Source organism: Schistocerca gregaria, chromosome 5 (assembly GCF_023897955.1).
Source record: "Schistocerca gregaria isolate iqSchGreg1 chromosome 5, iqSchGreg1.2, whole genome shotgun sequence".
NCBI classification, from domain to species: domain Eukaryota; kingdom Metazoa; phylum Arthropoda; class Insecta; order Orthoptera; family Acrididae; genus Schistocerca; species Schistocerca gregaria.
This window is the reverse complement of record NC_064924.1, coordinates 89,571,918-89,599,426: the sequence shown is the minus strand read 5'-3', so window position 1 is coordinate 89,599,426 and position 27,509 is coordinate 89,571,918. Positions and strand designations below refer to the sequence as shown.

The window sequence follows — 27,509 nt, the reverse complement described above, 5'->3', positions numbered from 1 at the left end:
CCGCACAGACCATGACTGCAGTGCCCTAGACCGCTCGGCTAATCATGCGCGCCATTTAAATACAAATAGAGGAGATAAGCATACTCACATCACAAGAACTTGGTCAACATTATCGTCTCCTACACGAGAAGGAAGTATAACAATTTGATAGATAGTGTTTTTGCTTAAAGCAATACAAAAAAAAATACTTTCGTAGAAGTCTAAGAACAATCCATACATTTTTTAAGATGACTTAGAAGGCGACGTTTGTCGAAACTTCAACTATCATCAATATACCAAAATGTTTCGTGTAAAGTTTTAAAATCATTCTGTACAAAATATTCATTTAACGGCCACCTAACTGAAGTCAAGGAAGATCAACATAGTTAATACCATGTTACGTAGAATATGCTGTTTAAAGGTTACACAAAGTAAAAGATCTCTCAAGTCACCTGCTTGTTGTTCAATGTCACTGTCCGATGATGTATTTCTGTAAAAAATATTTTCATTCGACAATAAATAATAAAAGTAATAAATATTTACTACGTTTGTGCTTTTGCTTAAGTACTCTAGTCTCTTTGTAGCTTGCATCAAACAACAATTGCAGTAAGTTACATTTATTGGAGTAACAATCAATCAAACAGGTACTGTTCTTCTAAGTAAGACAAACAATCCAGTATTTTATTTTATACCAGAGAAACAGTTGGTTTGAAAAGTGTTTCATGTAAAGGAAGTTAACAGCACGTAAAATATCCATTCAAAATTACAGCTTTGCATACAGCCAACAGCATTTGTTTTGGTATATTCTTTATCTGAAACCCGTTAATATTGCTTCAGTGGTATTCTCTTCCAGCTACAATACTTACTACGAATTATATACAAAAGGAAATAAAGGTTAGCAGTTAACACAGTGGTGACGAAGATCGTATCTAATGGAAAACTGATCATGATATTTTGTGAGTCATACACCAAACATATTTGAATTTGCTAAGAACAGTGTAATTTGGACATTAGAACTCCATAATTCCCTCATCAATAGATTTGTGAGAACATGCTTCGATGTTCGTTTCTGGAGAAGATTTACCCTCATGAAATTATTCAATAACTTTCAACCACTGTTTATTTCCGTTGTGAGAATTAACTCTACATAATGCTTTTCAATAATATCGATGCTCAGAGCCTTACCGTTAAGTTAAATTGTTTCTGCTGATGCTCATACAGCCAAATGTTTGTGAAAATAAGCTAACAGATTTATTCCCTTGGATACTAGCATTACATTTCTCTGATTAAAATCTTAGTCACTATACTAAAGTAGGAATCTATGAAGAAACAAGGTGACGATAACTTCTGCAGTTACTGCAAAAGCTCGTAAACGTGAGTGCCCCGTATATAAAATGTGGAGTACTGTTTTGTATATGGTTGAAGGCGTCTTATCATTGCTAATACTCAAACTGGAAACGTAACTGTTTGATACTCCATTTAGTGTAACGTAATGTGCAGTCTCTAGTAAATGCCCATGGCGTCAGTCTACAGTAAGTTTTCGAAAGGAGCCCGCAACGCCGAAGACGCTGTCAGCATAGTTGTTGTCTGCCGGTCTCTTGCTCTCATCCGAGGTGTACTTGTCCTGCTCCAGGAACCAGTCTCGCAGCTTCTCTGCTCTCCTGATAAACTCGTCTGAAAGTGTGAGAGAACTTCAAATATTCAGACTTAAAAATGGTTCAAATGGCTCTGAGCACTATGGGACTTAACTGCTGTGGTCATCAGTCCCCTAGAACTTAGAACTACTTAAACCTAACTAACCTAAGGACATCACACATATCCATGCCCGAGGCAGGATTCGAACCTGCGACCGTAGCGACCGCGCGGCTCCAGACTGTAGCGCCTAGAAGCGCTCGGCCACTCCGGCCTGCTTTTCAGACTTCAATGGAAAGTTTATTTAATGTATAAGAATGCAGTTTTAAGAAAATAATTGCTCGGTGTCTTATTCAAAGCAGATCTACATGCTATGAAAGATAGGCTTATCGCTCTTTTTTCTCATGCAATAAAAAAAATCGAGAACTGAGATCTGAAGTTTGTAAACCATTCACTGCCAGTGTCGAGAAGCTGATCGTTATTAATCGCAAAATGGAAGAATATTTCCTGAACAAAATGTCCGAAGGGTTACAGAATAAGGGGTAACGCTTCTGCTATGACAGGATATCAAAATTTTTCGAATGTTTTCTTTACTTAATATTGCGCAACATCACTCATGGTTACAAAGATGGATGTATTCATGTTTTTCACGGACAACACATAGTCGTAGAGAGGCAAGCTTCACTCAAACTAAGAAAAAAATATAAGCTACCAATGGTGGAAGCACTAAGAGGCAAGTTCAAAATGCAAAACCTTCAATTATGTGTTACACAATTAAATTGTTGTTGAATGTAAATAGGTAACACTATAATAGTTTATTTATGTAAGGAACTAACATACTAGTATTCTGATGAAACCTTCCGGGCTTTTAGCTGCCTTGTAGTGCCATGTTGTCGGTCGTTTGTCTGGCGTTCCTTCCGTATGCAAGGCTCACCTTGTCAACCAGGACAGCGCTTTCGAATGAACTCCGCATGGTACGTGACGTTAGCAAATATGCGTCAGGAACCCTATGTTTCTGGGGGGTCCACTGGGTCTACACTCTTCTGGTATGAGACGAGTGTGTTTCATGGACACATATAGTACCCAGGCCCGCATGTGGAGCCACTTTTATGGGATCAACTCAGTACTGATGAAACATTTTTCACTGTGCATCGAAAATTTAAGGGTGACTCTTAGAAGACCGCACTGTCACACGATGGCAAGGTCGTTCGTACTCATGGTAATCTGATGGTAGGGTGAAGCAGCTATTCCCAACCCAAGCAACGTGACTTATTCAAATCCGCCAATGGTTTTCAATGTGCTCTATTTTGCAAAGAGGCACAATTTGCCTCCAGCCCCACTAATATTTAAGTATATATTTTCCATTGTTTAGGTTTTCTTCTGAGCCGCTAGTTATACTTAAGATCATGTGATTTTGAGATCGCTGTTGTACAATCGGTGCAGAAATGACGTCCCCGGACTTGAACATTATCGAATCTTTGAGGGCGGTATTGGAGTGGCAACTCCGGAGCAGATTTCCTATTCCCTCGTCACTACAGGTTTTAGGAGAGGTCTGATCGAAGAGTAGTATAACATACACGCCAGCATTCCAAGAAGAATAGCAGTTGTATAACGGGGAAAACGAGGGTTCAACCCCTTATTAATAAACCATTCCCAAGTAGGTACAGGGGTTTATATTATTTTGCGTATCCCGTGTACCTTTCGTAAATTTTCCTGGTGTTAAGTAGTGCATTGCTTTTCTTGGTGACTTGATAACAGCTACATATACGATTACATTTAGAGCCCTGGCATCCATAAAGAGAACAGGACATTTCTGACGATGTGGACGTCATGTGATCCTACATACTTACAGGCAAACGTATCAATAGGGCCGGCTGTTCCTCCCAGCTCATCCGGGACGTCTTTCTGTTGCACGTGGTCAAACAGCGTATTCGATCCTGGCAGATGGAGACGGATCTGAAACCAGGACACGCGTATAATGAAATGCACTGAAAGCCGACGATCTTTAGAGCCATTCCGTATCATCTCATTTTCATCTAAATCTTACCAGTCTCAGCTCATATGTTCTCAGCTATATCGCAAGAAATTATCTTTTCCACACTAGCAGCATAGCATTCCTTGAGGTTACAGATTAGTTTAAATATACTACTGGCCATTAAAATTGAACACTAAGAAGAAATGCAGATGATAAACTGGTCGGGTATTCATTGAACAAATATATTATACTAGAACTGACATGTGATTACATTTTCACGCAATTTGGGTGCACAGATCCTGAGAAATCAGCACCCAGAACAACCGCCTCTGGCCGTAATAACGGCGTGCGCATTGAGGCAAACAGAGCTTGGATGGCGTGTACAGGTACAGCTGCCCATGCAGCTTCAACACGATACCACAGTTCATCAAGAGTAGTGACTGGCGTATTGTGACGAGCCAGTTGCTCGGCCACCATTGACCAGACGTTTTCAATTGGTGAGAGATCTGGAGAATGTGCTGGCCAGGGCAGCAGTCGAATTTTTTCTGTATCCAGAAAGGCCTGTACAGTACCTGCAACATGTGGTCGTGCATTATCCTGCTGAAATGTAGGGTTTCGCAGGGATCGAATGAAGGGTAGAGCCACGGGTCGTAACCCAAGTGAAATGTAACGTCCACTGTTCAAAGTGCTGTCAATGTGAACAAGAGGTGACCGAGACGTGTAACCCATGGCACCCCATACTATCACGCCGGGTGATACGCCAGTATGGGGATGACGGATACACGCTTCCAATGTGCGTTCACCGCGATGTCGCCGAACACGGATGCGACAATCATGATGCTGTAAACAGAACCTGGATTCATCCGGAAAAATGACGTTTTGGCATTCGTGCACCGAGGTTCGTCGTTGAGTACATCATAGCAGGCGCTCCTGTCTGTGATGCAGCGTCAAGGGTAACCGCAGCCGTGGTCTCCGAGCTGATAGTCCGTGCTGCTGCAAACGTCGTCGAACTGTTTTTGCAGATGGTTGTTGTCTTGCAAACGTCTCCACCTGTTGACTCAGGGATTTAGACGTGGCTGCACGATCCGTTACAGCCTTGCGGATAAGATGCCTATCATCTCGACTGCTAGTGATACGAGGCCGTTGGAATCCAGCACGGCGTTCCGTATTACCCTCCTGACTCCATATTCTGCTGACAATCATTGGATCTCGACCAACGCGAGCAGCAATGTCGCGATACGATGAACTGTAATCGCGATAGGCTACAATCGGACCTTTATCAAAGCCCGAAACGTGATGGTACGCATTTCTCCTCCTTACGCGAGGCACCACAACGTTTCACCTGGCAGCGCCGGTCAACTGATGTTTGTGTATGAGAAATCGGTTGGAAACTATCCTCATGTCAGCACATTGTAGGTGTCGCCACCGGCGCCAACCTTGTGTGAATGCTCTGTAAAGCTAATCATTTGCATATCACAGCATCTTCTTCCTGTCTGTTAAATTTCGCGTCTGTAGCTCGTCATCTTGGTGGTGTAGCAATTTTTATGGGCAGTAGTGTATCTCCACATATCTACATGGAATGGAGGTCCATTTTCGGTTTTCAACAAGAAAAAGTATGAATTTTAGTGGAGAAGGCACTGTGTAACAATATAGTTCTTTCAACGTTTAATGCATTCGCAAATACAAGGTGTCTCAGAAGATACGCTACGACTTCAATGTGTTATAGCACATTAAAGATTATAGATAATCACACTATGTTTGACATGTCTGACGGAAAAACTCTCGAAGTTTTGTTTGGCTCAATACGTGGAATGTTTTATTCAGACCAAATCGAACACGCATTTTCAAAGCAACTTCCACACACGGTATAGGAAGCATCCAACCTCGCGGACATCGATACGCCGGTGGTACAGGAATTTTGAGCAGGCTGGGAGCGTTGATGTGAAGCATTGTATTGGACTACCTGGAACAAGGAAGCAAGGCAGCAGACACAGAACGGATGCCGATGGCTTTTCAACGTTCACGGCAGACATCTATACGGAGGGTGTCGCAAGAGCTGCAGACTATGCAATTCGCCGTGGAAGTTCCTCACCATTTAGAGGAGGATGGAAATTTTCTAAACATACTACGATTTTCTGAGGAAGCAAAATCCCACATGTGTGGTAAGGCAAACAAACACAATGTCCGGTGCGGTATTGTTTGATAGCTGATCGTATTTCTTTTTCTCAGTAAACAGAGTCCTTTCTAATAATTACCGTCTGCGTTTTCACAACTGGACAAGACACAGTTGTTTTTTTTTTTTTCGAAATGGTGGTGCACCGTTACAATGGGCTGAGACTGTGTGAGATGTTGTAGACCACGTGTTTACAGATACCTGGGTTGGCAGCGCTAGTTCAATTCCCTGACCCCTTAGATCGTCTGACATTACATGGATGGAATTCTTTCTATAGGGGTATGTCAAGGACAGAGTTTACCGATTGCCTGTCAACGACATTAGTGATTTAAAGAACCGAATCGTTGCTGAGCATTGGCACAGTTGACTTGGATATGTTGCGCCCAGTGTGAAATAACTTGAACACAGACTGGATGTTGTGCGCGCCACCAAAAGCGAACACATTGAAATTGATTGAATGGCATAAAAACTTTGCGAAATAGTGTGACACATAAGTCACACATGGTGTGAATATCTTAATTAGTTGTTAAAGAAGTGCTATTTCTCATCAGACACCCTGTATTTCGGGTTTAGACCAATTGACAAACTTTTTCCGAACACTGCAGCATAACGAAGACTAAATATAGTAATGGGGAAAAAAATCACAAGACCAAGAAATAATTAATGTACAGTAATGAAATTTCTGGAACACATTTATCTAGGTAACATATTTAAGCGATTAACATTTCAAGATCGCAAGTTAAGGTAAGCGCGAGATAAAACATAGCATATGTGAAATGCTGGTACATTAATAACCGATGTAACCGCCAAAATGTTGAATACAAGCACGCAAATGGGCGTGCATTGTGCTGTACAGGTGGTGGATGTTGGTTTCTGTGTTGGAATTCCACCTTATTGCACATTGTCGATCAGTATAGGGATGGTTAATGCTGTTTGTGGAAGACGCTGGAGTCGTCCGATGTCGTCCCGTATGTGCTCGATTAGAGACAGATCTGGTGATCGAGCTGGCCAAGGCAACATGTCGATACTGTGTAGAGCATGTTAGATCACAACAGCGGTATCTGGACGAGCGCTATCCTGTCAGAAAACACCCCCAGGAATGCTGTTCGTAAATGGCAGCACAGCAAGCCGAATCACCAGACTGACGTGTCAAATTTGCAGTCAGGGTGCGTGGCGTAATCACGAGAGTGCTTCTGTTCTCATACGAAATCGCACCCCAGACTATAGTTCCAGATGCAGGACCAGCGCGTCTAGCATGCAGACAGGTTGGTTGCAGGCCCTCAACAGGCCTCATCCTAAGCAACGCACAACCACCACTGGCACCGAGGCAGAACCAGCTTTCATCAGAAAACATGTAAGTAGGCTGTTTAGGTTTTTATGTTGGTAACGCCACGTAGCACTCTACATGAAAATCACTGACTGTGCTGTGTGCAATCTGTGGCTGGTTTGCGTTGTTGCAATTTGTTATTGTAGTGTTGGGCAGTTGACTGTTAACAGCGCGTAGCGTTGCTTAATTGGAGGTGAGCCGCCAGCCGTGGTGGATGTGGGGAGAGAGATGGCGGGGTTTTGAGAGCGGATGATCTGGACGTGTGTCTATCAGAGACAGTAAATTTGTAAGACTTTTGAACACTATTAAGGTAAATACATTGTTCTCTTTTTATTACTTCTTTTTTGTTTTTTTTTCTTTTTGGAGAACAAACAATATATTTACCTTAATAGTGTTCAAAGAAGAAAGAAATACAGTAGGAGAAGAATGGGTAGCTTCGTGAGATGAAATAGTTAAGGCAGCAGAGGGCTTAGTAGGTAAAAAGACGAGGGCTAGTAGAAATCCTTGGGTAACAGAAGAAATACTGAATTTAATTGATGAAAGGAGAAAATATAAAAATGCAGTAAATGAAGCAGGCAAAAAGGAATACAAACGTCTCAAATATGAGATCGACAGGAAGTGCTAAATGACTAACCAGGGATGGCTAGAGAACAAATCTAAGGATGTAGAGGCTTATCTCACTAGGGGTAAGATAGATACTGCCTACAGGAAAATTAAAGAGACCTTTGGAGAAAAGAGAAGCACTTGTATCAATATCAAGAGCTCAGATGGAAACCCAGTTCTAAGCAAAGAAGGGAAAGCAGAAAGGTGGAAGGAATATATAGAGGGTGTATACAAGGGCGATGTACTTGAGGACAATATTATGGAAATGGAAGAGAATATAGATGAAGATGAAATGGGAGATATGATACTGCGTGAAGAGTTTGACAGAGCCCTGAAAGACCTGAGTCGAAACAAGGCCCCGTTAGTAGACAACATTCCATTATAACTACTGACAGCCTTGGGAGAGCCAGTCCTGACTAAACTCTGCCATCTGGTGAGCAAGATATATGAGACAGGCGAAATACCCTCAGACTTCAAGAAGAATATAATAATTCCAATCCCAAAGAAAGCAGGTATTGACAGATGTGAAAATTACCGAACTATCAGTTTAATAAGTGACAGCTGCAAAATACTAACTCGAATTCTTTACAGACGAATGGGAAAACTAGTAGAAGCCGACCTCGGTTAAGATCAGTTTGGATTCCGTAGAAATATTGGAGCACGTGAGGCAATACTGACCCTACGACTTATATTAGAAGCTAGATTAAGGAAGGGCAAACCTACGTTTCTGGCATTTGTAGACCTAGAGAAAGCTTTTGACAATGTTGACTGGAATACTCTCTTTCAAATTCTAAAGGTGGCTGGGGTAAAATACAGGGAGTGAAAGGCTATTTACAACTTGTACAGAAACCAGATGGCAGTTATAAGAGTCGAGGGACATGAAAGGGAAGCAGTGGTTGGGAAGGGAGTGAGGCAAGGTTGGAGGCTCTCCCCGATGTTATTCAATCTGTATATTGAGCAAGCAGTGAAGGAAACAAAAGAAAAATTCGGAGTTAGAATTAAAATCCATGGAGAAGAAGTAAAAACTTTGAGGTTCGCCGATGAGATTGTAATTCTATCAGAGACAGCAACGGACTTGGAAGAGCAGTTGAACGGAATGGATAGTATCTTGAAAGGAGGATATAAGATGAACTTCAACAAAAGCAAAACGAGGATAATGGAATGTAGTCGAATTGGGTGATGTTGAGGGTATTAAATTAGGAAATGAGACACTTAAAGTAGTAAAGGAGTTTTGCTATTTAGGAAGTAAAATAACTGATGATGGTCGAAGTAGAGAGGATATAAAATGTAGACAGGCAATGGCAAGGAATGCGTTTCTGAATAAGAGAAATTTGTTAATATCGTGTATTGATTTAAGTGTTAGGAAGTTGTTTCTGAAAGTATTTGTATGGAGTGTAGCCATGTATGGAAGCGAAACATGGACGATAAATAGTTTGGACAGAATAGAATCTTTCGAAATGTGGTGCTACAGAAGAATTCTGAAGATTAGATGGGTAGATCACATAACTAATGAGGAGGTATTGAATAGAATTGGGGAGAAGAGTTGTAGCACAACTTTACTAGAAGAAAGGATCGGTTGGTATAACATGTTCTGAGGCATCAAGGGATCACCAATTTAGTATTGGAGGGCAGCGTGGAGGGTAAAAATCGTAGAGGGAGACCAAGAGATGAGTACACCAAGCAGATTCAGAAGGATGTAGGTTTCAGTAGGTACTGGGAGATGAAAAAGCTTGCACAGGATAGAATAGCATGGAGAGCTGCATCAAACCAGTCTCAGGACTAAAGACCACAACAACAACAACAACAATAGTGTTCAAAAGTCATATATATAAGTTCACGATATCCAGTCTTACAAATTTACTGTCTCTGATGGACACACGTCCAGATCATCCGCTCTCAAAACTCCGCCATCTCACTCCCCACATCCACCAGTGCAGGCGGCTCACCTCCAACTGCGCAACGCTACGCGCTGTTAACAGCCAACTGCCCAACACTACAATAACAAATTCCAACGCAAACCAGCCACAGACTGCACACAGCACAGCCAGTGATTTTCATACAGAGCGCTACGTGGCGTTACCAATATAAAAACCTAAACAGCCTACTTACAAACACAACAGACCGCCCCCATGCCCTCCAATGAACTCTCACATGATACTACTGAAATCGCAATTGGTGGTGATTTGTGGTCAGTGGAATGCACGCTATGGAGCGTCTGGCTCGCAGCTGTCCTTGATGTAAATTATTTTGTAACAGTTCGTTGTGTCATTGTGGTGCCAACTGCTGCTCAGATTGCTGTTGTAGATGCAGTACGATGCGACGGATCCGTATGCCGCTGCTAAAAATCATGTACAATGGCTACATTCCTGCCTAGTCTTTTTACAACATCGCAGAAGGAACATCTAGCTTCTCGTAGCCCTAATACACCACATCGTTCAAACTCAGTGATGTTTTGATAATGGTGTCTTTCTCGTTTTACAAGCATTCTTGACCAACAACAACTCACCGCCGGTACAGCGTGTATTGAAAGCTAACCTGATGTGCATCCTCATAGCGGCGCTGCTAGCGCCACACTTACGCACTGGCGTGAAATCTTAATTGATATCGTCTTACTTGTTTAGAAACCTTCCTACCAACTTTCGTTGGTGTCGCACAACTCGTTCTTGGCGTTATATATTTTTTTCGTCACTGTAGTCACTTGCTTTTTTAATATGGCCAGAAATTAAAACAAGTCTGTTCATAAAAATACGTTTATGAGCAGAAGGTACATCTGTCTCTTGTTTGGGGCTGGTTAGATGCAGCTTTCCACGATAATTCTGTGGAAGTGTTTTCGTCTCTGCACAAGTTTTACAACTTACATCTACTTCCGTCTAGTACTGCAGTGAAGCCTTAAGTCTCTCTCTACAATTTTTCCCCGCCCCCTTCTCCCCACACGCTTTCGTGGATTACCAAACCGTCGATTCTTCGATGCCTCATGTTACGTCCGATCAATCGATCACTTCTGTCAGTGAAATTGTGCCACAGATCTTTGTTCTTGGCAGTTTGATTCAGTACTTCTTCGCTAGTTATTCGATCTACCCACCTATTGATGAATACTCTTCTGTAGCAGCACATTTCAAAAGCCGCTGTTCTCTTTATGTCTGAACGTTTCTGTTCTGCACAAGGCTACATTCCAGACGAACTCCTTGAGGAGAGACTTCCTTACACTTAAATTTTAATTCGATGTCAGAAGTGATTTTCTTGGTATTATCAGTCCGCATATTACATCATCTCTACTTCTTCCATCGTCAGTTATTATGATGCACAACTACCATAACTCATTTGTCTCTTTCAGCCTCTTTTACAAATCTAATTCCCTGACTATCACGTGATTTAATTCGACTACTTTCGTTTTGTTTTCGTTTAGTTCATTTTTTTAACTCTTTTCAAGACTCTATCCATTCTGTTCAACTGCTTCCCCAACTCCTTTGCCTCATATGACGGAATTACTATGTCAACGGCAAACTACGAAGTTTAGATTCTTCTCTCTGATATTTAATGCTCTTTCCGAAATTTTCAGTGGTTTCCTTCAGAGCTTGCTCTGTGTATATTAATACTCGCTCCATCCTCTAGTACTGCTTCCCTTTCATATCCTTCGACTCTTAGAATAGTTCTGACTGTTATTTAATCACGTATGCGACTAAGAAATTTCCCGCAGTGGGGTGCTGTCTTGCCTACTCAATCTTGCAAAACTGTGTGTGGCCTGTCCATCGAGTAACGTCTGCAAGGTAGGTCTAAGAAGATTACAGAACACTCTAATGAGTGTAAAATACGTTTAGTAACGAAAATGATAGAAAGAAACATGGCAGTTGCTTACATGTACACTACACGATCAAAAGTATCCGGAAACCTGGCTGAAAATTACTTACGAGTTCATGGCGCCCTCCATCGGTAATGCTAGAATTCAATATGGTGTTGGCCCACCCTTACTTAGCCTTGATGATAGCTTCCACTCTTGCAGGCATACGTTCAATCAGGTGCTGGAAGCTTTCTTGGGGAATGGCAGCCTGTTCTTCACGCACTTCTGCACTGAGGAGAGATATTGATGTCGGTAGGCCTAGCACGAAGTCGGCGTTCCAAAACCTTCCAAAGATGTTCTGTAGGATTCAGATCAGGACTCTGTGCATTTCAGTCCATTACAGGAATGTTATTGTCGTGCAACCACTCCGTCACGGGTCGTGCGTTATGAACAGCTGTTCGATCGTGTTGAAAGATGCAATCGCCATCCCCGAATTGCTCTTCAACAGTGGGAAGCAAGAAGGTACTTAAAACATCAATGTAGGCCTGTGCTGTGATAGTGCCACGCAAAACAACAAGCGGTGGAAGCCCCCTCCATGAGAAACACGACTACACCATAACATCAACGCCTCCGATTTTATTGTTGGCACTACACACGCTGGCAGACGACGTTCATCAGGCATAACAGCACAGCCTCCGAATATTACTGTTGGCACTACACACTCTGCCAGATGAAATTCACTGGGCATTCACTATGCCCACACCGTGCCACTGGATCGCCACATTGTGTGCCGTGATTCGTCACTCCACCCGGCGTTTTTCCACTGTTTAATCGGCCAATGTTTACGCTCCTTACAGCAAGCGAGGCGTCGTTTGGCATTTACTGGCGTGATGTGTGGCTTATGAGCAGTCGCTCAACCATGAAATCCAAGTTTTCTCACCTCCTGCCTAATTGTCATAGTACTTACAGTGGATCCTGACGCAGTTTGTAATTCCTGTGTGATGGTCTGCCTGTTACACATATTACCCTCTTCAACTGTCGGCGGTCTCTGTCAGTCGGCCTGTACGCTTTTGTCGCTTCACGTTCCCACTTCACTGTCACATCGGAAACAGTGGACCTAGGGATGTTTGGAAGTGTGGAAACCTCGCGTAAAGACGAATGACACGAGTGACACCCAGTCACCTGACCACGTGCTAAGTCCGTGAGTTTCGTGGAACGCCCCATGCCAGACGAACCTCCGTGTAAACTCTAATGGGACAAGGCTGGGTAAGGAAATCTACCGTCTCCATTTCAGGCATCCTGCCATTTACCTTAACCAAATTAGAGAAACAACGTAACTTAAATCTCGGTGACCCACACCCAGTCATATATTGACAGAAGAAATAATACGGTGCTTCGGTAAAGTATCTCCGCAATAACACAGATCAGACATCCCTGAAAAATGGTTTGAATTCTGCATGTGAGCCGAACCTTGAAGAAAAGTCATTCGTTGCCTCATATTATAATGAGAGGCCAACTGTGATCACTCTAAAAAGGCTGACGATTGTGTTATACGAAATGAGACAAATATATTCCGTCATTATGATGATCATTATGTTTAGGCAGTATCTCAGTCTTAGAGGGATAAGAGTACCTAATAATCAGTATATAGCGAAATGTCATTTTGCCTACTACCCTATACTTCAGAACTGTAAAATTCATTGAATTATTTCCAGAAAAAAATTGCATTTTCAAAAAGACATACAACTGACTTACCCTCTTCAGCAATTTTTCAGAGATTGCTGTCTTAGCTATTTTCATAACGAAGTCAGTTATTTTGTCCACGTTCAACACGTGTATTTCCTTCATCCTTCTGCGATTGACAGTCTGAAAATAAATTAAAAGAGAACGTTGAATAATATTACATTCTACAGCGCTCAAATATTGTTTACAACATCTGCACATTTGTGAACGTGGTAAGGTGACGAGACGACAATAGCTAAGCCCGTCTCACACGGAATAAGGTTCCCTGCAAGGCTGCTTGCCAGCTCACGCACCGGTTTCCTTGCAGGCCCCGTCGTATGCTAGCAGGTTGCCCTGCAGGGATCTGTAAGTGTTTTCCTTGATAGCTCTGTTGCTATTTTCCTTATGAGTCCCTGTAAGATCCGCTGAATATGCTACCTGCGCTAGCCAGTCAACAGTCGTGTTCGGCTTATGACGTCACAGCCTATAGGGCGAGAACTCACTGATAATGCGAGTTAGGCCTCGAGGTCAAACACAACCTCACGAGCCCACTGCCTGATCTGTGATCTTTCTCAAACGATTGTACCGAAACTATTCGGTAAAAAAATTGATTCACGCATTTCTCGTAGTTTAATTCATTGGTTTCATGACGGACTGTCTATCATTCCGTTAACACTCATATTTATTGCGATATTTCATGATAAAGCGAATGACTGCAAGAATTTCAGGAAGTTTTCAGTGTAAAATACGAGGCGCTGTGAATTTGCGTTTGTTGCATGTTAGGCCCTATGTTGCTGCATATTAAATGTAGCTAACATTTTGAATTATTCTTTAAATATCGAAGGGCATTGCTATCCATTACCTGGTTCGAGAAAATGGGTTGTACGTTAAGCACTTTATCGCGATCTCACGCGCCCGTATGAAGTATTCACAAAATTCCTCCTATCTTGTAAACTGTTTCAGATATCGAAGCAACATTTTGACAAATGATAGCACGCAAAGAGGAGAGTATTTAACCATACCTAACGTAATATTCAAGCAACTAGAGATATTTTTATGAAAAAATGTAATATTTAAGTGTCATCGATAGCTGGTGAAACGACAATTGCTGTGGGTTTGGAGCAAGATATATGAAGAAACTACAATTTATTTTTATACTGAGAATGGGGATTTTGATAAACTTGACTTGTCTGTCCCTCAGTTGCTTGTTTAGCGATATGCTGTTCCATGCTTCTGTCGCAGTTTCAACTGCATTAGAACGTTAGTGAGATGAATATTTATAAACTCTGCTGTATTTTGGCGGAAGAAACAGATTTTTGTGTCAACAATGGGAGTTACGTATTAATCAAAACTCGTCTCTGATAAGGTTTCTCTGAAGGAAATTAAAGGTAATAATAAGTATGGGGAAAGTAGATTGCTATTTCTATTTAAATTTCAGCGGAATCCTACACCCCAGTGTGTTTTTAATAACCAATGATATCGATTACAGCTGGCCAACGGGTTTTATTTCTCCATCTCAATAACTTAAGAAATATGAAAACAATTAGCAACACACAGTATACCATCTTCTCTTTCCTACCCTTACACAGAATCAAGTATTTTGCTTTTTCACCACAGACATCTTCTAGTTCGTCAAAGATATTCGTAACTGATGACTAGTTGACAGGATTTTGCCATTTCAGATGGTTTCATATTTCGCAGATCACTGAGATAAAATTCTGTGGCAAGTTTCAGCCCATATCACTAACTCTTAAAAACGCAGTGGGTTATAGGATTCTGTTGAAATTTCAACATGAGTAGTTATTTATTTTCACCAGACTCCTTATTCACTTAAATTTTCTTCAGAGAGACATTATTTGTTGTGTTGGCAGAATAGCCAACACCGTGTTACGAGAGGAGCCCGAAATACACGCGTTTTAGCTCACGCAGGCTGGCGTGAGGAGCGAAGAACTATACTGACGTGAGGTCTGGAACATGACAAGGAATGTGAATTCAGAAAGCGGACGTAATTAGTTTGATACTTAACTTTAATCCATTAATGATGAACGTCGCTCTTGACGGTACATGATTCACAATATTATCTGTTCAGATTATAGTAACTGAATATGGCGTCTTGCTAGGTCGTAGCAAATGACGTAGCTGAAGGCTATGCTAAACTGTCGTCTCGGCAAATGATAGCGTACGTAGTCAGTGAACCGTCGCTAGCAAAGTCGGCTGTACAACTGGGGCGAGTGCTAGGGAGTCTCTCTAGACTAGACCTGCCGTGTGGCAGCGCTCGGTCTGCAATCACTGATAGTGGCGACACGCGGGTCCGACGTATACTAACGGACCGCGAACGATTTAAAGGCTACCACCTAGTAAGTGTGGTGTCTTGCGGTGACACCACATTATCGGTGACGAGTATTGAGCAATACGTAAGTTCGCTTGTTGCTACATTTGCATCTTCTTCTTTTACAAAATCACAGCAGAGTTTATCAATATTCATCTCACTAACATTCTAATACAGTTGAAATTGCGACAGAATCATGAAACACCAACTGATGAAAAGACAAGTCGATAGTTTATGAAAATTCCGTTTTGTGAGTAAAAAAAATATAAGCTCATTTCTTCATATATATATATATATATATATATATATATATATATATATATATATATATATATATATATATCCCAATCCACAGCAGTTCTCGTTTCACCAGCTGTCGACGATGCATAAATATTCGACGGTGCATAAATATTATATTGCTTCACAGAAAAAAATCTGTAGTCGCTTTGAATATCGCGCTAAATACGGAAGTTTCGCAAATTAACTATATGGAGAAATATTGTCTCTTTGTTTACTACCATTTGGCAAAATATTGTTTCGACATCTGAAACGGTTTATGAGATACAAGGAATTCTCTGAATATTTCATTGTGGCTTTTTCATTGGAGCGAGTGTTCGGGACGAAGCGCTTTATATACAACCCATTTCCTCGAGTCTGGTGATAGATAGCAATATCCTTCAAATTTAAAGAGTAATCCAATATATTTGCTACATTACATACACTATTGGCCATTAAAATTGCTACAACGAGAAGAAATGCAGATGATAAGCGGGTATTCATTGGACAAATATACTATACTAGAACTGACAAGTGATTACATTTTCACGCAATTTGGGTGCATAGATCCTCAGAAATCAGCACCCAGAACAACCACCTCTGGCCGTAATAACGGCCTTGATACGTCTGGGCATTGAGTCAAACAGAGCTTGGATGGCGTGTACAGGTACAGCTGCCCATGCAGCTTCAACACGATACCACAGTTCATCAAGAGGAGTGACTGGCGTATTGTGACGAGCCAGTTGCTCGGCCACCATTGACCAGACGTTATCAATTGGTGAGAGATCTGGAGAATGTGCTGGCCAGGGCAGCAGTCGAATTTTTTCTGTATCCAGAAAGGCCCCTACAGGACCTGCAACATGCGGTCGTGCATTATCCTGCTGAAATGTAGGGTTTCGCAGGGATCCAATGAAGGGTACAGACACGGGTCGTAACACATCTGAAATGTAACGTTCACTGTTCAAAGTGCCGTCAATGCGAACGAGAAGTGACCGAGACGTGTTACCAATGGCACCCGATACCATCACGCCAGGTGATACGCCAATATGGCGATGGCGAATACACGCTTCCAATGTGCGTTCACCGTGATGTCACCAAACACGGATGCGACCATCATGATGCTGTAAACAGAACCTGGATTCATCCGAAAAAATGACGTTTTGCCGTTCGTGGACCCAGGTTCGTCGTTGAGTACACGATCGCAGGCGCTCCTGTCTGTGATGCAGCGTCAAGGGTAACCGCAGCCATGGTCACCTAGCTGATAGTCCATGCTATTGCAAAAGTCGTCGAACTGTTTGTGCAGATGGTTGTTGTGTTGCAAACGTCCCCATCTGTTGACTCAGGGATCGAGACGTGGCTGCACGATCCGTTATAGCCATGCGGATAAGATGCCTATCATCTCGTGTGCTAGTGATACGAGGCCGTTGGGATCCAGCACGGGGTTCCGTATTACCCTCCTGAACCCACCGATTCCATATTCTGCTAACAGTCATTGGTTCTCGACCAACGCGAGCAGCAGTGTCGCAATACGAGAAACCGCAATCGCAATAGGCTACAATCCGACCTTTATGAAAGTCGGAAACGTGATGTTACGCTTTTCTCCTCCTTACACGAGGCATCACAACAACGTTTCACGAGGCAGCGTCGGTCAACTGCTGTTTGTGTATGAGAAATCGGTTGGAATCGTTTCTCATGTCAGCACGTTGTAGGTGTTGCTACCGGTGCCAACCTTGTGTGAATGCTCTGAAAAGCTAATCATTTGCATATCACAGCATCTTCTTCCTGTCTGTTAAATTTCGCGTCTGTAGCAGGTCGTCTTCGTGGTGTTGCAATTTTAATGGCCAGTAGTGTATATGGCAACATAGGAATTAACGTACACCAAACGAAAGTTCATAGCGATCTCTATTTTTCACTGAAATGCTTGCAGTAGTTTACTTAATCCTGAAGTATCAAAAAAATGACCTTTAACATAATTATAGACAGTTCGTCATGAAACTGAGGAATTAAATTATGGGGTGGGTGAGAATCAAATTTTTTTACAGGATAGTTTCTTTAAAATAGTTTCAGAAAGACTGCCGTTCCGACGGCTTGCGCGCCTTGCTGTTCAAGGGGCCAAGCTAGCCAGCTACAACTGACAACACTCGGAAGAGCGGCGTGCTGATCACTTGTCCCTCTGTATCTATATCCAGTGATGCCTGTGGATTGAGGAGGACACAGCGGTCGGTCAGTACTGTTGGGTCTCCAATGCGTATTCTGACATAGTTTTGTTTACTATAAAATAATTCAGTATTTGCAACAAGGCGGCGTAACCTGTTGTAACATTACAGGACATATTGGGACATATTGAAGTATTCGATACTGTAGACTTTTAGGGGATGTCGATACAGATATGCAAAATGTAAAGGGAAACTTTGGTGATGTTTAAATATTGTACTGTGTCAATATTAGGACATTTTGCACAGAAAGAACAAAAATAGAATTAATGTAAATATATATTAGTGTTAGTAACCTATTTTCATTCAATCTTGTAATTATATTTCATTTTGTAAAAGAAAGACTCACTGTTTGCTGTAGCTCTGATTAATTGTATAAATTATCAGTTTTGAGCTAAATTATTTCGTATAATATGGACAAGATACTTTTAAAAACTCACCAGCTAAAGAGAAAGTCTGAGAATGAACGTTTAATGCACACTTCTGGAACTTACTATGGAGAAATTCTATATTATGATCGCAAAAATACGAAAACTTGTGAAAACTGTTTCATAACCTAATTTCGAAAGACGATTTGTATCAAGAAATATTGCTAAAAAGATTTATTTACGTTTTGAAACACGATTTAAATCATTTTGCATATAAATAGTTGTTCTAAATCACTCAAGAAATATCCAGAATCAAATGTCAAGATATTTCTGGAAACATCGGTACAAACCTGGTGAAGGTTATCCAGAAGCTGGTAGAAAAATGTTATAAAATCTATTTGGAAATTATGCTTGTAAGAATTTATATGTACTGATCCTTTTACTTACTTTAATCTGTACTAAAATTCTGTAATGTCTAATTTAGTTTTAAGTCGTGAATTGCTATTGTATTGTAAACAAAACATTTTCAAAGACTCTCATTGTTTGGAAAGATATTAATACACCTAGGAGTTGTCAGTTGCCAGTTCAGTTCGGATGTGCAGTGCGGTTGGCTCGGAGAGTCGGTTGTTGAGTCTGTGAAGTCTGTCAGTTCTGTTTGTAAATAAACGTCTGTAATGAAGAATTACTTGTTGTCGTCAATATGAACTCAAGACCTTTTGCACGAAGCAGACACCTCCTAATGCAACGTTTTAATTTGGTGTTGAGGAGCTGAAATGTTATAATTTGGTGCAGAAAGTCCTGGGACGTTATAATTTGGTTGAGGAAGCTGGGATGTTATAATTTGGTGGAGGAGCTGGGATGTTTTAATTTGGTGGAGGAAGCAGAGGATCTGACGACCACCCAGTGATTCTTCAAAATAAAATACGTCTCTTCTGGTATCACAAGAAGAAAATACGTCTGTTTTGGGACCACAAGAAGAGGATATACGACGGACCAGTCATTCTTCAGAAGTAAATACGTCGATTCTGGGGTCACAAGAAGAGGAGTGAATCAACCGAGCGAAACCATCCTGGAATTGAAGAAATTTCGCAAAACACGGACACCAACGACCGCCGACGGACACTAAGATAAGTACCTGCTTTCTAAAATAATGGGAAAAGACGCAGATTTCAGTATTGACAGCGGTGTAGCAAGTACACCTATTAGGGAAAGTGCTTCTGACAGTGTAGGAATGTTGGAAATGTTAAAACAAATGTTTTCAGAGTTAAAATCGAAGATGGACGATTCTTGTGCCGAATTACGTCAACAAATTGAACAGACACAACAACAGATGGACAGGTCGATTTCGAAGGCTGTGTGTGATTTAAAATCAGAAATAAATTCAAATACAGAACAGATTGCTCACACTAATCAGGTTCTCGAAGAATGGCGAATTACTTTTGAGTCAAACCAAAAAGAACTTAGTTGTCGTGTGGACACGGTTGAGAGCAAAATTTCTGTCCTTGAAACTGATTTAAGTAACGAAATTTCAAATAACCAGTCAAAACTTAAAAAAGTTGTTGATTTTGTAAATGAGGAAAATTCTCAATTGAGAAATGAATTTGACCAGACAAAACGATTTTTTGAAAGCGAAATTGAATCTTTCAAATCTGATTCTGACAAAAAGGTCACAGAAATTTGTAGTAGAGTAGGTAATGTCGAAAAAACTGTAGACAGAAAATTTGTAGAAATACAAGAAACTATGTTGCAAAAAGGTTTTAGTAATAGTTGTAATGGGGTATGGGGAAATTTTCCCATTAAAACTTATCCCGGTGACAAGAATATACACCCAAAAGACTTCATGCAATTCTGCAAGGAGCAGTTCACGTCCATAATGACAGATAGTGTTAAGATAAAATTTGTAAAGAAATTACTTGATGGTGAGGCGCTTTCGTGGGCCAATCAGAATTGTTCCGCGGAAATGTCCTTTGAAGATTTCGAAAAATGTTTTCTAACCAAATTTTGGTCTGAAACTGAGCAAGCTCGAATCAAAAGTGAATTCTTGAATGGTCCTAGTTACAGAGAATCTGATGGGTCAATGAAAGCCTATTGTGAGAAACAGTTGCAAAAATTAGTGCATCTGGATAAGCCATTTGATGAGCTAACTCAAATTGATGCACTAAAACGGAGACTTCCGAAAAGAATACAATGGTGTTTAGTATATCGTCCAGATGATTCCATAGAACAATTCTTGAAATATGTGGACAAACTTGATAGAGCCTTTGAACAAAACAATAGATTTAACGACTTTGTAGGTTCATCACACAGAGGGTGGGAACCGAACCGTGGAAATAATAACAATAATAGTGAACGAAGAAACTTTAACAACAACAGGGATAATTATAATAGCAATGACAGAAGAAATTTTGGTAGGAATGATCAGCACTTCAATTCAAACAGAGAATGGGAAAATCGAAACAGGTCCTGGGGTAATGACATGAGAGAAGGTAACCCGAGGCAGGGAAACGACAGACATAGGCCTTTAAACGACTAAATGCTCCACTGGGAGTCTGTCAGTTTGGGGCAAGGAATTTTCAAAATCAGGCTAATTTCACCCGGAACAGACAGCACTATAATCAGAGACCTAACCAGTATAGACAGTATGCTTATGATCGATCTGTAGATAGAGATAATGAAAAAATTAAATTTGACAGGAAATTTTGGAATGTCATAAGAGAAAATACTAGAAACAACTGTAATAGGAACCAGGCTACCTTTGATGAAGTAGGCTTAGAAGATGATATAATTGCAAATTTATATAATCAAGAAGAAGCACGTAATGCTGAAATGAAAGGTAAGGATAACTTTGATAATTTTGGATTGTACAAACTTATGTGTGGTGATGTTTTAGATGTAAGTTGTCATAATGATGTTCGTACTGAAGTTTCTGTAAAGTCTGATATTCATGTGGATGTGGTTGGTGAAGTTGGTGTTGTGAGTAATGTTGGTGATACTAGTAGTGTTTGTAGTGTAAGCTCAGGCAATGATGATGATAATGTTGATGTTAAGACTAATGGTGATTATGTACTAGAAGATTTTGATGGTGAATTGGATGGAATAGTTTATGTTGAAGTTAAGGAGGATGTTATAAGCAATAGTGTTGAGAATAGTTGTGCCAGGAACTCTAACTACATTCCGCATGAGAATCAGATTGTGCCAGTTCAGCTTAGTAATACATCAGGAGACAGGGGGGTTGATTGTGCTGATGCAGCTGAGATTATTTTGAAATCTGTTTGGGACAAATTTAAAGATTACAGTGATGACAATGATGTTAAGATCAAATTAAGGGAAATTTGTGAACCAGTTTCTGCTTTTAAGCCTAATGAAATCATCAAACGGGGTACTAGTCAGGATGTGTGTGAGGTAAATAGTAATCCAGACATTCCAGTAAATTCCAGTAGACCTAGAAGTTTGAAGGAAGTATTGCCTAATAAAGAAAACCTAAATATGGAACAGAGGTATGATGAGATAGCAGAAGATCTTTTGTATGAAGAACAGGAAGAAAGGGAAAACACCACTATTGGTAGTCCATGCATAAAAATTAAAGCTGCGGGTTGGGAAGGGTATTGTTTGATTGACACAGGGAGTCCAATTAGTGCCATTTCAAGCAAATTAAGAGATATAATTAAGCATGATCCTGACTTTGTTGAATTACCAGTTGTTGGAATAAAAATTAGAGGCATTACCGGCAAACTGAGCAAAATTGTTAATAGACAGGTGTTGTTGTCCTTCAGTATAAATGATGTACAGTTTACTCAAGGATGTCTTGTAATAAGTGACCTAAATGAGAATGTACTGTTGGGTATGGGCTGGATATTAAAAGCTAATGCAGCATTTGATTGGGAAAAGAGTTTGTTTACCTTTATTGATCCTAAGACGAGAGTATGTTCCAGTACTGACATGTCGGTTCAAAACTGTGCTGATAAGGGAATTGAAATTAGGGACGTTACATTTTCTAAAGATAGTGGTTATTGTGTAGAGGAAATTACTGAGGATTATGATGATGGAGAATATGGGGATATAGTTCAAGAAAAATTACAGGAATCAGATAATTTGAACCAAGAACAGAAGGTAGAGTTAGAAAGATTATTGTGGAATTACTGTGATGTTTTTGATGATAGACCTGGCAGAGTAAAGAATTATCAATGTAAACTCAGATTAAAACCACATGAGCCATTCTTTATAAAACCTTATCGTGTACCCATTGCAAAGAGAAAAGATGTAGAAAAGGAACTTCAAAAGATGGAAGAGTGTGGCATTATTGAGAGAAGTAAGAGCCATCAGTGCGAATTAAAAAAGTTTTTTGACATATACATTGGACCTTTCAAGATTCAGGACAATCCTCATCCGAATGCTTACCGTCTAGTCTACCCAAATTCTGGCAGACTGTTTGGCCTACGAAACGTGACCGAACTGAAATTGTATAAAAAAATGTAAAAAAGTATTTTAGATAATAGATGTTTATAGACTTTTATATGTAATCTTACCAGGATATTTTTGTATACTTTGTTATGTTGTATTTATCTGATTCCTCAGGGGAGCATACATTCTTTGTGTGCTAAGTGTTTGGCGAGCACTAGGTCCCCTAGCTATGCAATTGTCATATTTCATTTTCGTATTCTGGCATTGCATCTTACACTTATTCTGTGATCCTGTATAATCAATTTTCTCCATCTGTCAGTCTATCCTCTCTTAGCTTTAAGAAATTTAGAGTAAATTTTCTTGAGTAATTATACTTTAGAGAATTCAAATTTCTGTGTCCTTAAAAACCGGTCCACCGACTATTAAATGCTTTTGCTAATGTTTAACTGGGTTTGACCACTGTATGCTGTATATTCATAGCGGACTGTGCTATTGCAGCCTGTGATAGCCTGCAGTGTATATGGAAACCATACGGACTGTGAAGATGAGACTGAAATACAGTGTGTGGCATTGAGGTATACCGACCTTTAAGGAAGAAGATCACCGACCTTCAAGAAAGAAGATCACCGGTCTTCAAGAAAGAAGACACCAAAGATATGTGTAAAACTTTTCTGTTTTGTAATGTAAGGACATCAACCCTTCCGTGTTTCACGTGGAAGTGCTGATGAGGGGGTTGTGTAACATTACAGGACATATTGGGACATATTGAAGTATTCGATACTGTAGACTTTTAGGGGATGTCGATACAGATATGCAAAATGTAAAGGAAACTTTGGTGATGTTTAAATATTGTACTGTGTCAATATTAGGACATTTTGCACAGAAAGAACAAAAATAGAATTAATGTAAATATATATTAGTGTTAGTAACCTATTTTCATTCAATCTTGTAATTATATTTCATTTTGTAAAAGAAAGACTCACTGTTTGCTGTAGCTCTGATTAATTGTATAAATTATCAGTTTTGAGCTAAATTATTTCGTATAATATGGACAAGATACTTTTAAAAACTCACCAGCTAAAGAGAAAGTCTGAGAATGAACGTTTAATGCACACTTCTGGAACTTACTATGGAGAAATTCTATATTATGATCGCAAAAATACGAAAACTTGTGAAAACTGTTTCATAACCTAATTTCGAAAGACGATTTGTATCAAGAAATATTGCTAAAAAGATTTATTTACGTTTTGAAACACGATTTAAATCATTTTGCATATAAATAGTTGTTCTAAATCACTCAAGAAATATCCAGAATCAAATGTCAAGATATTTCTGGAAACATCGGTACAAACCTGGTGAAGGTTATCCAGAAGCTGGTAGAAAAATGTTATAAAATCTATTTGGAAATTATGCTTGTAAGAATTTATATGTACTGATCCTTTTACTTACTTTAATCTGTACTAAAATTCTGTAATGTCTAATTTAGTTTTAAGTCGTGAATTGCTATCGTATTGTAAACAAAACATTTTCAAAGACTCTCATTGTTTGGAAAGATATTAATACACCTAGGAGTTGTCAGTTGCCAGTTCAGTTCGGATGTGCAGTGCGGTTGGCTCGGAGAGTCGGTTGTTGAGTCTGTGAAGTCTGTCAGTTCTGTTTGTAAATAAACGTCTGTAATGAAGAATTACTTGTTGTCGTCAATATGAACTCAAGACCTTTTGCACGAAGCAGACACCTCCTAATGCAACGTTTTAATTTGGTGTTGAGGAGCTGAAATGTTATAATTCGGTGCAGAAAGTCCTGGGACGTTATAATTTGGTTGAGGAAGCTGGGATGTTATAATTTGGTGGAGGAGCTGGGATGTTATACTGTGATGGGAAATTTGGGTCAATTTAAAACCGTGCAGTTTAGTGCTAGGTGGCTGCAAGCCTACTAAACTTTTGGGCAGGATCTCACGCTTGTCTGCGATATGATAGAGGTGATAGTGTCCTCGGCGCTCCATGCGAGTGACTGAGCATGGGTGGGTATCCAGATGATGTTAGACGACCGTTTTTCCCAAATTGTCCAGTAACTGATGCAAAATCCGAAATAAAAAGACAAGTCAAAATGAAAACTAATCACCACTGATAAATGAAATATGTATCAGTACCAGTGATTGCCAGTATTTAACCAACTTGGATTACAATTTCCTGTATTGAATTGGATGTTCACCTAAATAGGAAGCCTCTATGAAAGCAAGTTGTCAGCTGTGTGGTATGAGACTCGCCATCGACGACGTCATTGATGATATCATCGATTATGTCATGGGATTACCCCACCCCCTAACCCTTGTCCCTCTGACAAAGGACAATTGCCGTACATAAAACGGCGAGAACAAATTTTGGAGCGAAATTCAAATTTTTTGCCTGGAAATTAAAAGTCAAGTGTGTTTTCTATGCTACTGGGGCTGTTATCCTTAGCTTAAATTGAAATGACCTTTCTAGGCGTGTAAACTTTATGATCAAAAGTACCCGGACCACCTATGCAATGCGAATTCGATCTTCACATTTGACGAGATTCGGAACCACCAGCATGAAAGACGGCGGGGAGTATTGTGTTGTCAACAGAGAACCAGTAACACAAATTGGGAATATGGGCTAGTCATTGGATAACATCATGACACCTGAGTAACAAATCCATCAGGGACATTTCAGCAGTTTTATTGCTGCCCACCTCGACTGTTGTTGATGTAGTTGTGAAGTGGAAACTCGAAGAAACAACCACTGTTTAACCAGGAGCATCAGACCTCGTGAACTGATGGGCAAGGACCGTCGAGAATTGCGGAGGGTGGTTGTAAAAAAGTCGGATGAAATCAGCTGAAGCAATCATTCGTGAGTACCGAAGTGCTACCAGCAGTCCAGATTTACTCTGCGTACAGAGTTTTTAAAAAAGGGGGTGGTGGTACAATGTTGGAGCAGCTCCTGTGGTGTAACAGACGACAAGTGGTCTGTTGCATGCGCCAGCTATCGCCCCTGGCCTAGCACAAATTCTAATTAAATGATGAAATTGAGTTGCGGGTTAGGATTTGTTAGTTATGTGCATAAATACTGCGGAAGTATTTGGTTTTGATATGTGCAGATAATTCAAACACCGAGTCATCAACCGGCGCGGACTTTCGTTGACGCGGCAAGTAGCGGGGCGCCATGTAGCAAACACAGTGAGGCAGAAGACGTCGCTCCATGGAGGTCCAGAGTCGCGGCGGCGGGATACGCCGAGGCGGTTGTTCGACTTCGGAGGAAAAAAACGAAGAATGTATAATGAGGAATTTTGTGTATAACAGCGAAAGTAGGAAGAAGCAATTTAACGGCCGATAACGCAGTAGGCGGTACCTCTAGAGCCGACTGTACGTAGGTATCAGAAATAAATCGCTGTAACTATTGTAAAAAAGAAGTTCTGAATAAGAGTTATTACGAGAAGCAGCCAGACAGGGTCAGTTACTGGTGAATGATCGCCATAGGCGACATTTTCTTCATCAGCTGCGCCGTCCCCTCTTTCACTGGACGAATTTAAGACAGAGCCGAACTACGCAAATAATAAAACTCATCAGTGGGGTGGGGACAGCGCGCTCATCATAACCCTCACATTTCGGCAATATTTGCTAAACTAGCTTGAGATGATGTCAGGAACGACGCCACTGGACCGTGGATGGCTGGAAACGAATGATTTGGAGTGTTGAATCCTGCTATACTTTGTGGCAGTCCATTAGAAGGGTTTGTGTTTGGCGAGTGCATGAAGAAGGTTAACCTGATATCATGTGTAGAGCCGACAGCGAAGTATTGAGGACGTGATGCTACAGTGTGTGGTCACCTTATTCCTCTTAAGGAAACGCTAAATGTGGAATGATATGAACATGTTTTATAGCATAGTATACTGCAAACGATAGGGGAACAGTTCTGAGACGATGATTATTTGTATCAGCATCAGAGTGCACTCTCTCCTACAGCAGTTTCTGTGAGGCAATGATGTGTGGACAATAACATCACTGAAATGGATTAACTTGGCCCTAGTCCCCAGCTGAACCGAATGGAATACCTTTGGAATGAGTTAGATGCTAGACTTAGCTCCAGACCCCAGAATCCAAATTCCTACCCACTCTGATTTCGTCTCTTTATTAAGGACGGGCTGCCACTCCTCCACAGACCTTCTGACACCTAACTGAAAGGGTCCACAGCAGGGTTCAGCCATCATGAAGGCGAAAGATACACACACCATATTAATGTTCACTAAGAGGAGTCTGGATTCTTTTGATCAAGTAGTGTCAGTGAACCATGTTGTCCCATTCACAACTGGAGACGCACAGCTCTCTACTGATCTGCATTGAGAATGCAATTTCAATTTAAACCCATTATAAAGCTGGCTGCATGTGGCAGATTCCGGTGGTAAAAATATAATTGTAAAAGAAGTTTTTGATGAAAGAAATACAGCTTTTACAAGCTATGACAGTGGTGAATTTGTTTAGAGGTTTGCTACCATTTCCTTATTAATTCATGCGAAACATGTTGACTTACAAATAACGTATAGTGCAACAGATACAGTCTTTTTAACCCATGAGAAATGAAAAATTCATTCTGTGCTTTGTAGGAAAATATGATAAATTTCCTCAGTATCCTTGCAATTTAGGAGACAGTGCGAGAGACACTAGTCTTATTAGGTAACTAGCAACTAAAATCCACATAAAAGTCATACACATCTCT

General features: G+C 40.6%; 1 protein-coding gene across 1 annotated transcript in view; it reads right to left on the bottom strand.

Moving 5' to 3' along the window:
• Nucleotides 1-13,149: 13,149 nt before the first annotated feature.
• The window catches only part of LOC126273234 (uncharacterized), a 92,710-nt gene continuing 78,350 nt past the window's right edge, over nt 13,150-27,509 (bottom strand). Inside the window, exons 5-6 of the mRNA XM_049976777.1 lie at nt 13,223-13,333; nt 13,150-13,155 (exon numbers count right to left, since the gene is read on the bottom strand). Of these exons, the coding sequence (XP_049832734.1) occupies nt 13,150-13,155; nt 13,223-13,333 (117 nt within the window). The remainder of the gene's footprint in view (nt 13,156-13,222; nt 13,334-27,509) is intronic.